This window comes from Dermacentor albipictus, chromosome 5, assembly GCF_038994185.2.
Source record: "Dermacentor albipictus isolate Rhodes 1998 colony chromosome 5, USDA_Dalb.pri_finalv2, whole genome shotgun sequence".
NCBI classification, from domain to species: Eukaryota; Metazoa; Arthropoda; class Arachnida; order Ixodida; family Ixodidae; genus Dermacentor; species Dermacentor albipictus.
In genome coordinates this window covers 171,971,393-171,986,267 of record NC_091825.1, presented here as the reverse complement: position 1 = coordinate 171,986,267, position 14,875 = coordinate 171,971,393, and the positions used below count along the sequence as shown (strand labels likewise).

General features: G+C 45.2%; 1 protein-coding gene across 7 annotated transcripts in view; it reads right to left on the bottom strand.

Moving 5' to 3' along the window:
* Window positions 1-14,875, bottom strand: part of LOC135916679 (E3 ubiquitin-protein ligase SHPRH) — a 375,022-nt gene that overhangs the window by 279,198 nt on the left and 80,949 nt on the right. For all 7 annotated transcript variants that reach the window (XM_065450123.2, XM_065450124.2, XM_065450125.2 and 4 more), the window contains exon 6: window positions 382-633. In XM_065450123.2, the coding sequence (XP_065306195.2) occupies window positions 382-633 (252 nt within the window). The remainder of the gene's footprint in view (window positions 1-381; window positions 634-14,875) is intronic.

The window sequence follows — 14,875 nt, the reverse complement described above, 5'->3', positions numbered from 1 at the left end:
AGGGATTGTCCTGTACTCCATGGCTACTTTGCACAGCCCCAAGCATTTTTTTTCTGCTTCTCTCCGGTAAACTGAATGGTCTTCAACGCAAGTGAGTTCTGATACTGACTGCATTCTCATCACGGCCAATACATAACCAGTCGTGACAATGGTAGCAAATGCAGAGTTCTGCTCAGCCTAAGGCCAGCAGAAAGACATCACAAGTTGCATTCAATAGCTCAAACCATACCACGTGCACCTCCTCACAGCATCCACTGCAGCTAATTTTTGAGCAAAATGCTGGGCAAGATCTAGGTGAGCAAGTGACACTGCACTAAGAACCAATCAGTGAAAACAGCGAGCCCCCAAGTGATTGCATGGCGCAGCTCTGCCTGTGCTCACCTTTGCAGAGTCCACCCAACAGTGTGGACAGAGGTATTTCTCGCCAGTACGGAGGCCGCCACTGGTGGTGCACGCCAGGTGGTGGTAGACACGGCAGCCAGGGCAGCACACCACCTCCTCAATGTCTGTGCCGAGGGCCAAGCCACCACACAGGCACTCCACCCGAGTAGCCACAGGCAGATCGGCCAAGCCCTCAGCACAGTGCCCATCGTCATCGGAAAGCTCATACTCCTCGGTGTCACTCGCCCCGGCCTGCGCGCATGCAGTCAAACTTGGTCACTCCAAATTCACAGTGCCCAGGGGTCTTGAACGCAAGTCAGGCGTACATGCAGTGCACACAAGGGTCATGCTGTGGCACACACAAGGGGCAGCTAAGAGAGCTGCCTCAGACAAATGTAAGGAAATGGGTGACGACTCAACGGGGCTTTGTAGGCTACATGCCTGACATACTGGTGTAAACAGTGCAAAAGAAAGAAAAAAAAAATTATGGGGTTTTACGTGCCAAAACCACTTTCTGATTATGAGGCACGCCATAGTGGAGGACTCCGGAAATTTCGACCACCTGGGGTTCTTTAACGTGCACCTAAACCTGAGCACACGGGTGTTTTCGCATTTCGCCCCCATCGAAATGCGGCCGCCGTGGCGGGGTTCGATCCCGCGACCTCGTGCTCAGCAGCCTAACACCATAGCCACTGAGCAACCAAGGAAAGTGCAAAACGTAGACGGGACACGAGACGAGAAGACAACACCACAAGTGCTGGAAACACCAGGATGGAAAGCCAACAAGCCCAAGCTCCTATTCTAGCGAAATGCCTGATATAGCAGTTTTTATTTCATTACATAATGAACATTTATAGAATTGTATTATTGTAACCAGCAAACAAAACAAATTTATGAACATGCAGCTGCATCAAGCTGCCCTAGAGCAGTACAGTCGTCAAGAGTGTGAGCAAACATAAAAGCATGTCCTTTGTGGAGATTGGTTTGCACGAGGCTCTCCCTACGAGCGACGGTCAGGAAAGGGCACAACGCTCCTCCACTTCGTAATGCAGAAAGCCGCTATGGCAGGGTTCGTTGACTCTCGAACATGGCACAGAGAAGTCTCCAGAGTCAGATTGCCAACAAAGGCGGGTTTATTCACCCAAGTTACAGCACAGTGCGACAGCCACGGCGCTTACGGGCAAAGGCTCACCGCAAGACTGATCGAGCATGTGCGCCTGCTGCGCTAGGGCTAACCGGTAAGCAGTCCGCCAAGCACGAGAATGAGAAGTTGCAGGAGCAAAGGCCCCATGAAACCAACTCCTTGCAAGCCTGTGAGTATTTGCCGCGGCACTAAACTGCTCAGCGGAACAGAGCTCGGGTGGAGAGGGTGGCCGGGCGCGGCCACTCGAGAGGCCAATCAGGGCGCGACCTGGTGACACTTGATCGTGCAGTGATTCGAGCTGGGCAGAGAGAAGCACGGTTTGCATGGAAAATAAGCTCCGGCGCGCTAGCCATTTCCGCCATGTTGCCATAACAGGGGCGGTTCCTGGAGATCGAACTAAGCACAACGCATGAGCTGGGGGAAAGAGGCGCGGGAAGGCACCTCAATCCCCACACTTTAAAGACAAAAGTTCTGATCAGTTTTTCGTTTCCTTTTTCAAAAAAGATGTCCGGAGAAAAACTCACATGCATGACAAGCTCACACTCATTGTCTCTAATATACGGGCAGCGTGCACGTCGAACTGCAATAACGTGCTAACTTGGGCTCGTTGATACATGTATGAAGAAAACAAGTAATAGCACTGAACAATGGGACGCGACCTCTCCCTGTTGCCTGTTCAAGCTCCTGTATATATTGCTATGTGCACAATAAAATATTGGTTGAAAGTTAGCACTTCGTCTGTCTCAGTCACGTCCCGTTGTTCAGCGCTGTTACTCGTTTTCTTCATGCACGTTGAGTTTTTACAATGGACTGCACCAATGTGCCATTGCACAAGGTGACCTGCAGTGGAAACTGGCAGGAGGCAGGTGGAAGGAGCACCACGTTTTCTTCCAGTTATCCAATGTCACTGCCACACCACAGTGCGCGCTTCTACCAGATCCACGGTAAAAGGGACAGTGCCTTTGGCAAGGAGGACGGCAGTTCTATTTGGACCATGTGGAAACAATGTAAGAGTAAGGCTCAAAGTAGGAGCACATTTTCTCTTGCCCTCTGCACCTTTGGGTGCATAACCTGCCCTTGCTGTATGAACAAGCTCATCATACCTTGCTGGTGAAGCAGCGCACAGACACGGACACAGTGAAGACAAACAGGAAAAGACGACACTTTTCCTGTTTGTCTTCACTGTGTCCGTGTCTGTGCGCTGCTTCACCAGCAAGGTATGATGATCACTCACCAACTAGCCCAACTTTCCACTTTAATGAACAAGCTCATTCTTCAACCACGTGTGACCACAAGAGGTGCGCCGCCACTCACCTTCATGTCACTCGTTCATCAAGTAGATTCACACAATGCCAGTTCAATTGTTACCCAAGCAATAATCTTGCGTATGTGCCATTCTTGCCTTACTTACTCAAAGCTGCAATGGTTGCAATTTAGTAGCAGTACAGTTTGGTAATACCTTGTGGATCAACAAAGTGTGCCGGGAACCAAAGCTTGCTTTCTGTACTAGTTGCATGCCAAGCATACCCCATACGTACCGTAAAGAGAGCGTACAGAAAGCCGGCATGTGTACAGCATTTAGTGCTCTTATGCAAGAAAATTATTCTACAAAACCAAGCCAGCAGCTAGTGGAGGTTTAACCCACACAACCACACAGCGTTACTAGTGTGAAGCATGATGAGTAGTTCTGATGATGCTGTTCACATTTGTGCGACACCAAGAAACTCAACAAGGTGCACCAATAAAGAGAAACAGGGTAAACCTGAAGCAATTTAACTAAATAAGTTGGACACTGTCCCATTCAATGTTGGCAACAGCTCCATCACATGCAAACATCACCTCCTACAACCAGCCTGGCCTCTTCACTGCCACATTTTGTATAACAGTAGCACCACCACACATGAGCCCTTCTGAGCATAATAAACTCACTGATTTGCAGTAATGGCAACCTGGTATCTTAGATCATCACTGCTTAGTAGAGTAAAACATCTTGAGTTCTTGCTTGGTTGAGCATTGATAAGTGAATGAGTGTGGAACCCCTTTGAACAATACAGACATGCTGTATATTAATCAGCATGAGGCTGGTAATAAATGACTGCAATACTGAAAAACAGTCTTCCTGCCAGGCCTCTGTGGCCCTTTCAGTTACAAGAGAGAGATAATTTTTTTGAAAGAAGGCAGAGAGGTCGGCCTGAGCTAGCGCGCTCTAGCCTGCTACTCTGCACAGGGAGAGGGGGAACGGGAACATAAAGTTGTGATGAGTGATGATAATGACATTGTGGCGACACATAACGATGCTTTGGGGGTAGTGCCAAGAGCGCATGCGTGTGGAAAAACCCGAGTTAACTTTGAGAGGATCGCACCCAATAAAAGTTCACTTGTTGTTTGGGATATGTGATGTTCATTCGCCTTGCTCTGCCAAGAAGCACGTTCCAACATTGGTAACACGGAATTGTGCTGCAGCATCGGGCTGGTGCACCAACGTCCTATGACTTCGATAACCATGGCTGACGCTCACCCCGACAGTCTTCTCAGTCGACGATAAGCTGCCCTCCTTTTGGACTGCAGACGCTGCACTATAGTTTATACAAGTCGAATCGCAGTTCACAGCACGACGCATCACAGCAGGCCTTACGAAATACCACTACGTAGTAAGCAGTCTCCCGCCGGCCATAGCCAGTGAAGTAAGGGTTCTTTTGCTTGCAATGCTCGCCAAAAATTCATATGCAAAGGTGAAAGGAACCCTCGTCTGCCGAGTTACGCCCTCCGCACCGCAGCGACTGCAGCAATTGCTTCGCGGCACAGACCTCAGCGACCGTATTTTTAGTCAGCTCTAGCGGCACATGCAACAGTTGCTTGGCGAAACAAGAAATGCTCTAGACAGAGCATTGCTCTGAGAACTTTTTTTGCAAAAGCTATGTTCAAGTGTCTGCATGGTCGTCACTGCTAAGAGTAGAAAGATCTACCTGCAGTCACTGAGCTTGCCAACCGGCTGGTAGCGATCACCCCATCCACATCACTGGCTGCCATGCAAGCACAACAGTCTCGAGATGAACTTCAAGAAATGCATGATGAGATTTCAAGACTCAGTGAGACGCTGTCAGCTTTGTGTGCAAGCAGAAGGGCACAAACATTAAGTAAACCAAACATGCCGCTATCACAGCCTCAGCATCAGACTATATGCTGGTATCATCGGCAGTTTGGAAATGCTGCGCATAACTGTGTTCCACCCTGCATGCACTCAGGAAATGGCCATGGCAAGCACTGAGAGCGACCAATGCTCCTACACACATTACATCACATACAAATACATTAATAATAACTGCATTGCCATTGCAAAACATGCTGCAAACGAATTCTTGGATGTGACGCACCGTCAAGACAAGTAAAATATGTATTTTTTCATAAAATAATACACTCATATGTCTCAAAAGTGCTTGAACTTACCTATATGAATGCTTCCATGCTTTCTGTCTATTTAATATGTAAAGGAAATAACAGACGAACTTTAGAACTATATCAGTTTGAAACCAGCAAAGCAGCGCATGTCGCTGATATGAAAAATGTACAGGCCGTAAAATGAAGAAGTTGAGGGCAAATTTTTTTAATGAAACTTTGTTAACGTCCCTGCCTTTCTCTGCATTGCATCTCTCTTTCTCTCTTTTTCTGTCATCCAAGAACCTTGGTTACATTTTTGTACATATGCAATGACTAGGGGAAAATCTCAGTGATGCTGTCCTTTGTTACAATGTATTGCGCAGGAGCAGCTGTCATCATTCGTGTATTGTGAGTAACTGCATCGAAATTAGAGTCGCAACAGAGAGCACATGTAAAAAGCAGGAGTTCTGCAAAATATGCGAGGGCGAGTCAAATGAAAGTGAGCCAATGCGAATGTATGACTAATGGCCTACTTTGTTTAAAAGTAGTATCCATCAGCATTTAGACATTTGTCGCACTGACTAATGAGTCACTGATTCCCGTCACAGAAAATTTCTTGGGTTGCTGCTTCAAAAAGTCTGTAACTGATTCTTTCCCATGAATCTGGTTCCCTTGAGCTGATTTTTTTTTTTTTTTCAGATGCTCCAAAAAGGGGAAATCACAACGCAACAGGTCTGGGTTGTATGGCGGATGTTGCAGCGTTTCCCACTTGAACTTTGCCAGTTTTGTGTTAACCACATCAGCGACGTGGGGACAGGAATTGTCGTGGAGCAAGATGACCTCATTCCTCATTTTTCCACGTCGTTTGTTCTTGATTGGGACACGCAGCCGATCCAACGTTTTACAATATTAGAAAGGATTGATAGTTTTTCCAGGTTTAGAAAATTTCATCAATAATGGCTGCTGACAACCAAAAAAAAGTCAGCAACACCTTTCTGGCGGAAATGACGGCCTTTGCTTTCCTTGGGGTTGGTGAATTGAAATATTCCACTGTAAGCTTTGCCGTCGTGTTTAAGGTTCGTAGTAGTGGCACAAGGATTCATCCCCGGTCACAGTTGCAGACAAAAAGTCGTCACCCTTATTGTGATACTGCATTAGATGAGTCAAGGTAGCACCGAACTTCTCCGTCTTCTGGCAGTGGTTCAAAATCTTGGGCATCCATTGCACACACAAGAGCCGATAACTGAGGTGTTCATGAATTATGGTGCGACCCAAAACAGTTACTGATGTTCACATGCCCTGCCAATTCATCAATGCTTATCCTCCATACTTGTCTAATCAGCCTTTATAATTGTCTTGGGGTGATTGCACGGTGGCTTTGGCCCTGTCTTGGATCGTCTTTGCAACGTTCATGCTTTTTAAACCGTTTTCTCCAACGCTTCACAGTGGCCAGTGAAATGCAATGTTCAACCTACACGGAAGCCATGTGGTGACTAATTTTGGGGGGGGGGAAACATCTTCAGCTGTCAAAAGCCTCACGACACCATGCTGTTAAACTTTTGGAGTGTCCATTATGGAGTCCATTATAGAGTGCATGGATTTCCATGCACTCCGTGAATCTATGGAGTGCATGGATTTCAATTCCAAAACTTTATGAATATAAAGTTCTCATAAACTTTGCAAAAGGTACAGTAACATTTCCAAAGTCGTCCTTTAGATTTTCAATTCCAGAACTTTGCAGGTTTATTGTTGTTACAATCATTTGACGCCAAAGGTGCACTGACTTCAAAGTCACACATCGGACCATAAAACTAGACAAGCCAAATAAACACACTATCAGGCAAGTTGATAAAGCATGTGGCAAGGTCCGATGAGACGAAGCATTGTGGTGGTTCATTTTTGCCGTCCTGTCACAGAAAAGAATATCAACTTTTTCTTTCACTTGCGCCAAAGCATCCATGTCAGACACTAAAGCCAGCAAATGTAACCACATTCTTATTTATTTTTCTACTTGGACTTTTATTAGCGAGGACAGATTTGAGCCTCTTCAATTTTTTTGTTCTCGCCACCCGCGGGCTGCCGCAGCCAGCCAGAGCACATGCGCTTTTCTCGTGTTGGCCCAACCACCACGCGGCACACTTTGATGCACGTTCGTTTTTCTCTGGCCGAGTGGATTTTCGCCTTTCTGGCTAGCAGACGAGAAAAAGAAACAATGGTCTCTCGCCGCCATCACTTCGGGGACTCGAGGCGTTGCAAGGCATTCGCTTGAGCATAACCTCTACGAAAAATGTTCTCGCAAGTGTAGTATACCAAGCAGTATGCCTATGGTTCTTTATGGACCAAGCATCTCACATTTTCTTCTATATTCCTTCGGTAGCTACATTAAGTGCCCAAAGTAGGCATTCACTTGAGGCCAACATGCTTTCCTTTGCATTTCTTATTCTCGTGCCCACCCCCCTTTCCATAAAAGAAAAAAGAGATTGTTGCAGTGCTGCAAATTGCCGCATGGTGAAAGTGCGATTTTGTGAGTTCTTTTTTTGCGGAAAGAAATGAGCCACGGGACACTTCAGTTGCCGGATACTCTTACTATATTATTCTGATAGCAATTATATGGAGACTCCAGGTGAAATTCTGCTGTCGCTGTTGCCGTCATGTTTCGTATAAAGTCCAAGGGTGATAATATCGTGATCGCGCGCCGCATGCTATATATGCAAGTGAAAGCGTGGGAGGGGGGGGGGGGTTGCATAGGTGAGCCAACGATGGTGGCTCAGTCTTGTGTGGGCAAAGAAGAAATGCGGGGAGGAAGCACGCCACTTCCTGTCACGGGCGAAACATCAGCAGGAGTGGAGAGAGGGGTGCTGTGATCTGTGAATCTGTGGTTGCGGAACATGTTTATTGACCCTGTTTGACGCATTAGATACAGTGACTTTTTCTTAGATACTTAGATTTATTGGAGACTTATACGTATATCTAAATATCTTGTTGCAAGGTTTTGCATATACGTGCAGTGAACTTTGTTTCCAGTGACACTTCTTTGCCATTTATCAAGCTGTATCTTCACATTTGTATATTCCATTATATCTTCGCATTTCTAATGTACAAGGGTGAGTCAAATGAAAATGAGCCAACCCATTCTGCGCAATAATGGTTCAGCTCATTATGTGCGAGGCATGCGCTTAGCACACAAGCATCTCTCATTTACAAAAGTGATACAAAGGTGTGAGGATAAAGTTTCTTTAATGCTCTCATACACTGGGCTGAACATGGTTGCATGACATAATGGACACTCCAAAAGTTGAACAGCGTGGTATTGTGAGCTTTTTGATAGCTGAATGTGCTTCCTAAAAAGAAATTAGTCGCCATATGGCTACCATGTACATTGAACATTGCATTTCATTGGCCATTGTGAAGCGTTGGAGAAAACTATTCAAATTAGGACGTGAAAGTTGCAACGACCATTCAAGACTGGACCAAAGCCGCCGTGCAATCACCCCCAACACATTTGCAAAGGTTGATGAGCTGACTAGACAGAAACAGAGGATAAGCATCGATGAATTGGCAGGGTCTGTGAACATCAGTCACAGTTCGGGTCACACCATAATTCATGAACATCTCGGGCATCGGCTTTTGTGTGTGCAATGGATGCCCAAGATTTTGAACCACCCCCAGAAGACGGAGAGGTTCGGCGCTGCCTTGATTCATCTGATCCGGTATCACAATGAGGGTGATGACTTCTTGTCGGTAATTGTGACCACAGACGAATCATGGTGCCACTACAACATTCGAATTCACCACCCCCAAAGAAAGCAAAGGCCGTCATTTCTGCCGGAAAGATGTTGCTGACTTTTTTTTCTATCATCAGGGGCCATTACTGATTGAATTTGCTAGACCTGGAGACACTATCAATTGTTTCCGATATTGTGAAACGTCAGATCGGCTGCATGTCGCAATTGAAAACAAACAATATGGAAAATAGGCGAATGGGGTCATTTTCTTCCACGGCAATGCCCATCCCAACGTCACTGATGTGGTTAACACAAAACTGGCAAACTTCAAGTGGGAAACGCTGCAACACCTGCCATAAAAGCGAGACCTGTTGCCTTGCAACTTCCACATTTTGGGGTAATTAAAGAAGCAGCTCAAGGGAACCAGATTCGTGTTGGGCGATGTAGTCAAAGAGTCAGTTACTGACTTTTTGAAGCTGCAACTCGAGAAGCTTCACGAGACGGGAATAACGCGACTCGTTAGTCAGTGGTGCAAATGTCTAAGTGCTCATGGAGACTACTTTTAAATGAAGAACCTTGTTTTTGATATAATTGCATTGGCTCACTTTCATTTGACTCGCCCTCATATACTATGCAGAACTCCTGCTTTTTATATGTACTCGCTATTGCAACTATAATTTCAGTGCAATTACTCACAATACACGATCGGTGACAGCTGTTTCTGAACAATATATTGTAACAAAGGACAGCGTCATTGAGATTCTCCCTGGCCGTTGCATATGTACAAAAATATAAACAAAGTTCTTGAATGACAAAGTTTCATTGAAATATTTGTCCTCCACTTGTTCATTTCATGGCCTTTACATTTTTCATATTAACGGCATGCACTGCTTTGCTGGTTTCAAACTGATATAGTCCTAAAGTCTGTGTGATATTTTCTTTACTTATTAAATAGCGAGAACAGATGGAAGCATTGATATCAGTTATTTCAGGCACAATTTTTTAGACATATGGGTATATTCCTTTGTGAAAACATACATATTTTACTTGTCTTGACAGTGCGTAGCATTTAAGAATTCGTTTGCAGCATCTTTGGGAATGGCAATGGAGTTATTATTCATGTATTTGATCCCTCAACAAATTCTATAAGGAGGAGGCTGAACTGCAACGTGAGCCCCCCCCCCCCCTCGAACAAAATTTCTGGCTGCGCCACTGGGTGATACCAAGATATGGACATTGTTCGCTCATGCTGAACTTCAGTCTAAGCAGAACGTTTAAATGAGTGTTCACAGCGCCGCTGATGTCAAGTTCAACATATTAGGCACAGACTTTCTGCAATACTTCAGTCTGTTGGTCAACGTCTCCAAGAAGCGGCTTCAGGATCCTGTTTGTCATGGAGCGGTACAAGGTAAGCCGTGTTGGCATCCTCCTCTCAGCCCGACCTTGCTCAGTCTGTCCGGAGAATCGTACTTCACTGCCATAACACAAGAGTTCCCCGAGCTGACGCGACAGCCACAGGCATCCACCGAAGAGAGGCACAGGGTTCAGCATCACATCGAAACCACATGCCCACTGGTCTACGCGCGGCCACAGCACCTTCCACCCGAGAAGCTGGGGCTAGCACGACAGGTGTTTGCCCACATAATGGAACTCGGATAGTACGTCCTTCATCATCATCATCATTTATCATCATTTATTTTTCCTTAACGACCCCTGTCGGGGTATTACATAAGGGGGGGTTACAGAAGATAAGGATAGAAACAAAGATATGGTTACAATTTCTTACAAGACTCAGCCTGTGGATTCGCATTAAAAATAAAAAAAAATAAAACAACAACAACAACAAGAGGCACACTGAATAGAATGCAAAAGCAAATCAGCAGAACAGTCACAATGTGAGACGGCAATCGCAAAAGAATGAAGGCACAGTACGGTCATTGTAAGGTTAGGGTTTAAGGTGATCAGTAAGCAGCTGCTTGAAGATAATGGGGTTGCGCTCATTGACAACTCTATCTGGTAAATTGTTCCACTCTATAATGGCGCTAGGCAAAAACGATTGATTAAAGGAAGCTGTTGAACCATGCAAGCGCTGGATGCTGCAAGAGTTAAAAAGGCAACGAGAAGTACGGGTTGGTGGGATTAGAAGCCTTCCATGCAGTTCGGGGAAGTTATAATAAAGTCGCTGGAAAAGGCACAGTTTCGCAATTTTCCGACGCAACACCAATGGTTCGAGTCCTAGAGATGATTTAATCGCACTGACACTTTCTTCACGGCTGTATCTGGAAGTGATGAATCTAGCGGCACGATTTTGTATTGATTCTAACATATTAATTAAGTAAGCTTGGTGCGGGCTCCAAATAGCTGAGTCGTAGTCAAGTTTACTTCGAATAAAAGTTTCATAAGCTAGTTTTCTTGTGGATGAGGGGCACAGCGCAAGGGTACGCCTGACGTAACCAAGTGATTTATTAGTGTCGGTAGCCAATTTTGTTATATGGTCGGACCAGGTCAACTTGCTATTAATAGTAATACCGAGATAACGATACGACTCAACGGTGGATAGGGCTGTCGAGTTTAAAAAGTACGAGTGATTCTTGTTAGAGTGTTTACGGGATACCTGCATAACTTTACATTTGGAGATGTTAAGTTTCATTAAAGAGTTGGAACACCAGGTTTCTAATGAATGTAAGTCTTTTTGGAGCGTTGCATGGTCGGCTGGGTCTGTAATGCGACGGTAGATTACGCAGTCATCTGCAAAAAGTCGGATATTGGATGATATGCCGTTGGGAAGGTCGTTTATGAAGATGAGAAAGAGAAGGGGACCGAGGATGGACCCCTGTGGTACTCCGGAGATGACGCTAGCAGTGGTTGAGAAATGATTTCCGATAGCTGTGTACTGGAATCGATTAGTAAGAAAGCAACGGATCCATGACAGTGCGAGAGGGTCGAGACCGAGGCATGAAAGTTTGGCCAAAAGCCGCTGATGGGGAACACAGTCAAATGCTTTGGCGAAGTCTAGATATATGACGTCAGTTTGAAGTGATGAGTCTAAATTCAGGTGAAGTTCAGTAATAAATTCAAAAAGCTGTGTATCGCATGACAAACCAGGCCGGAAACCATGCTGATTGTGAAAAAAGAAGGAATGATCACCGAGATGACATGCTATTTGCGTATATATTATATGTTCTAATAGTTTACAGGGAATACTCGTTAGGGAAATGGGGCGATAATTGGAAGGATCAGAGCGGCTGCCTGACTTATATACCGGTACCACATTACTAATCTTCCAGTCATTTGGAAGTGAACTGTCAGTAATGGACTGGGTAAAAATTATTTGTAATATATGACTGGAAATTTCTTTCGTACCTTTTAGTACCTTAGCAGTGATGTTATCTGGCCCGGGGGCACTAGAAATCTTTAGGTTATCAATAAGTTTCATAATGCCTTGAGAAGTAATTGTAATGGGAAACATGAGGGGAAAACTGTGGATGGGCAAATCAAAGTCCTTCAGTGCAGGCTCACGAGTGAAAACAGAAGAAAAATATGAGTTCATTACGTCTGACCGCTGATCAAGCGGCACGTTTGAACCGTCAGGATAAGTCAAGGAAATGTTATTGGAGCTATTGTTTGGTTTCAAAATATTCCAAAATTTCTTGGGTTTGACACGTATGATGTTAGGCAAATCGTGGTGGAAGAACTTCTTTTTGGATTGTCTCAAAGTGCTAGTGTATTTGCGCAGGCATTTGAAGTACTTGTCCCACTTTGAACAAGATTTAGAGCGTTTCGCATCACGAAACAGACGTTTTTTCCTTCCCGACAGCCTCCGAAGTGTGTTGGAAAACCAGGGTTTTCCTAAATCACCGCGAATGCGAACAAGAGGTACATGTCTCTCAACAAGCCGTAATAATTTATTCTTAAATAACAACCAGTTTTCATCTACTGTACGAGAAGGAGCAGTCTCACGAAAAAAATGTGAGAAAGTGTTCAGTTCAGTGTTAATTTTGCTAAAATCTGCTTTGTTGTAGTCCCTAATGTATTTGGTCGAGGGCTGTCTGAAAGGAACTGGGATGCAGAGATTTAATAGCAGTAATTTGTGGTCGCTTAGACCAGCTACGGATGATAGCGATTTTATTATTTTGGGGTTAGAGACAAGGACAAGGTCTAGAATGTTCTCCCCACGGGTTGCCATATTAACCATCTGAGTAAAGTTGAATGTAAGGATTGTGTCAAGAAAATCTTTGGATTGCTGGTAATGTGCGTCTAGATTTGCCCAGTTAATGTCCGGAAAATTAAAATCGCCACAGAGCATAAAGTTCGCAGACGGGAAGTGTGAGTAAAGATTCGCTAGTACAGAATTTAGTTCATGGTTGAAAGAAACATCACAGTCAGGAGCGCGATAACAAGCTATAATCACAGTCATACTTGACCGAAGTGATATATTTACACACAAAATTTCATGTTGACAGTTCAATTTGGTGACATATGAAGGAACACTTTCTTTCACAAAAATCAAAATGCCGCCTCCCCTGCGCCCCAACCTGTCAAGCCTGTGAACGGCGTATGTGTGGCTATCATTTAGTAGCTCGTGGTCAGCAATATTTGGATGCAGCCAAGATTCCGTAAGTATAGCAAGGTCAGTATTGTTGTCTTTCAAGAGAGATTCTAGAGCATCTTTCTTAGGCAGGTAACTACGCATGTTTGCAAGCAAGACCGACATACTTTGATAAACAGGGACAGTAACCGAGGCGCGGCAGGTCTGGGGGGGGAGAGGAGGGGCGCGCATGCCTGGAGAGACGCAGTGACCGCTATGCCCTCAGTTCAACTATACAATCAGATTCAGCATTGTACGTGAATTGTTTGCCATCAAGCAGCAGCTTGTCAAAGCGAAGTTTAAATGATCTGCCGCTCTGTTGTCCATGAAGATAAAGTTTCCTTCGCGCCTGTCGAACTCTGGCTGAGTAGTCCTCGTGAATCGAAAAATTCGTGCCCTTGAGCTTAGAAGCCACTGCAAGAATTCTTGATTTATCTTTAAATCTTGCATATTTTACAATAATAGGCCTAGTTTTGTCTTGCTGGTAACGACCAAGTCGGTGTGCACGCTCCAAGTCGTCTGTACTAACGGATAAGCCGAGTTGCTCGGAGCAGAATGATACTATTTTGGTCTGAGACTCAAGCCAGGTCTCACCCTTTGTGTCTTGAATTCCACAGAAAAGTAAGTTTGAACGACGCAGGCGATTTTCTGCATCATCGCATTTTTCGGTAAGAACTTTGATTTCAGTGGAAAGTTTTGCAAGGCTACCATTCACGTCCGCCTTTAAACCTATTTCGTTTGACTGAGTCGACTGGACAATCTTCTCCAGGGCATCAACGCGAGCCGAAAGGCTGGTCGAGCCCATATGCGTCACCTCTTCACATGGTCCCCAAATCAACAGATGGCGATTGGCGCATTTGTGGGGTCTATTGAGCACTGAACCGAGTGACCGTACCAGAATGTTACCCAGTGCCGCATGTTCAAGACATGACCTCCTGCCTGCAAGGCGCTAACATATTCTCATAAATAGATCTGGTACAAGTATACCATCAGATACCTGTAGCGCTAGAGGATGTTCCCAAGACCACAATAGCAATGCCATTTGGAATGTTCGAATTTCTTTGTATGCCTTTCGGATTATGAAACGCAGGCCAAACTTTTCTATGGTTCATGGATGGCATTATCCGAGACCTCGACTTTTGCAAGGTATGACCTGCCAATTGCCAGCCACACTGCCAAAGAGCATGAGAGGAATCTACGCTGCATGCTGCAGTGACTTACAGAGCACAAGATTGTTATCAGTACGGCAAAGTGCGTGCTTGGGGTACCGTCACTATCATTTTTTGGCCACAATACTTCAAGCGCGAGAGTAAAACCACAGCAGGGCAAGGTTGAAGTACGACGGTTTCCACAGCCGAAAAACACCCACCAGCTTCAAGAGTTCCTGGACTCATAAACTTCAACTGTAGGTTTCTCCCGAAATGTGCCAACATCATTCATCCTCTCCACAGTCTACTCCCGCCAATAGGAAGTAACGCAAGTGCCATTCAGTGAAACGACCAAGCCATACAAGTATTCCAGCAGATTAAAGAGGCTCTCGCTAATGCTGCCCTGCTCGCATACCTACAGCCGAGTGTTCCTCAATGCGTAATGGTGAATGCTTCCGATGCAGCTATTAGAGCCGTACTGCAGCAGAAGTTGAGCAGAATGTGCCAACCA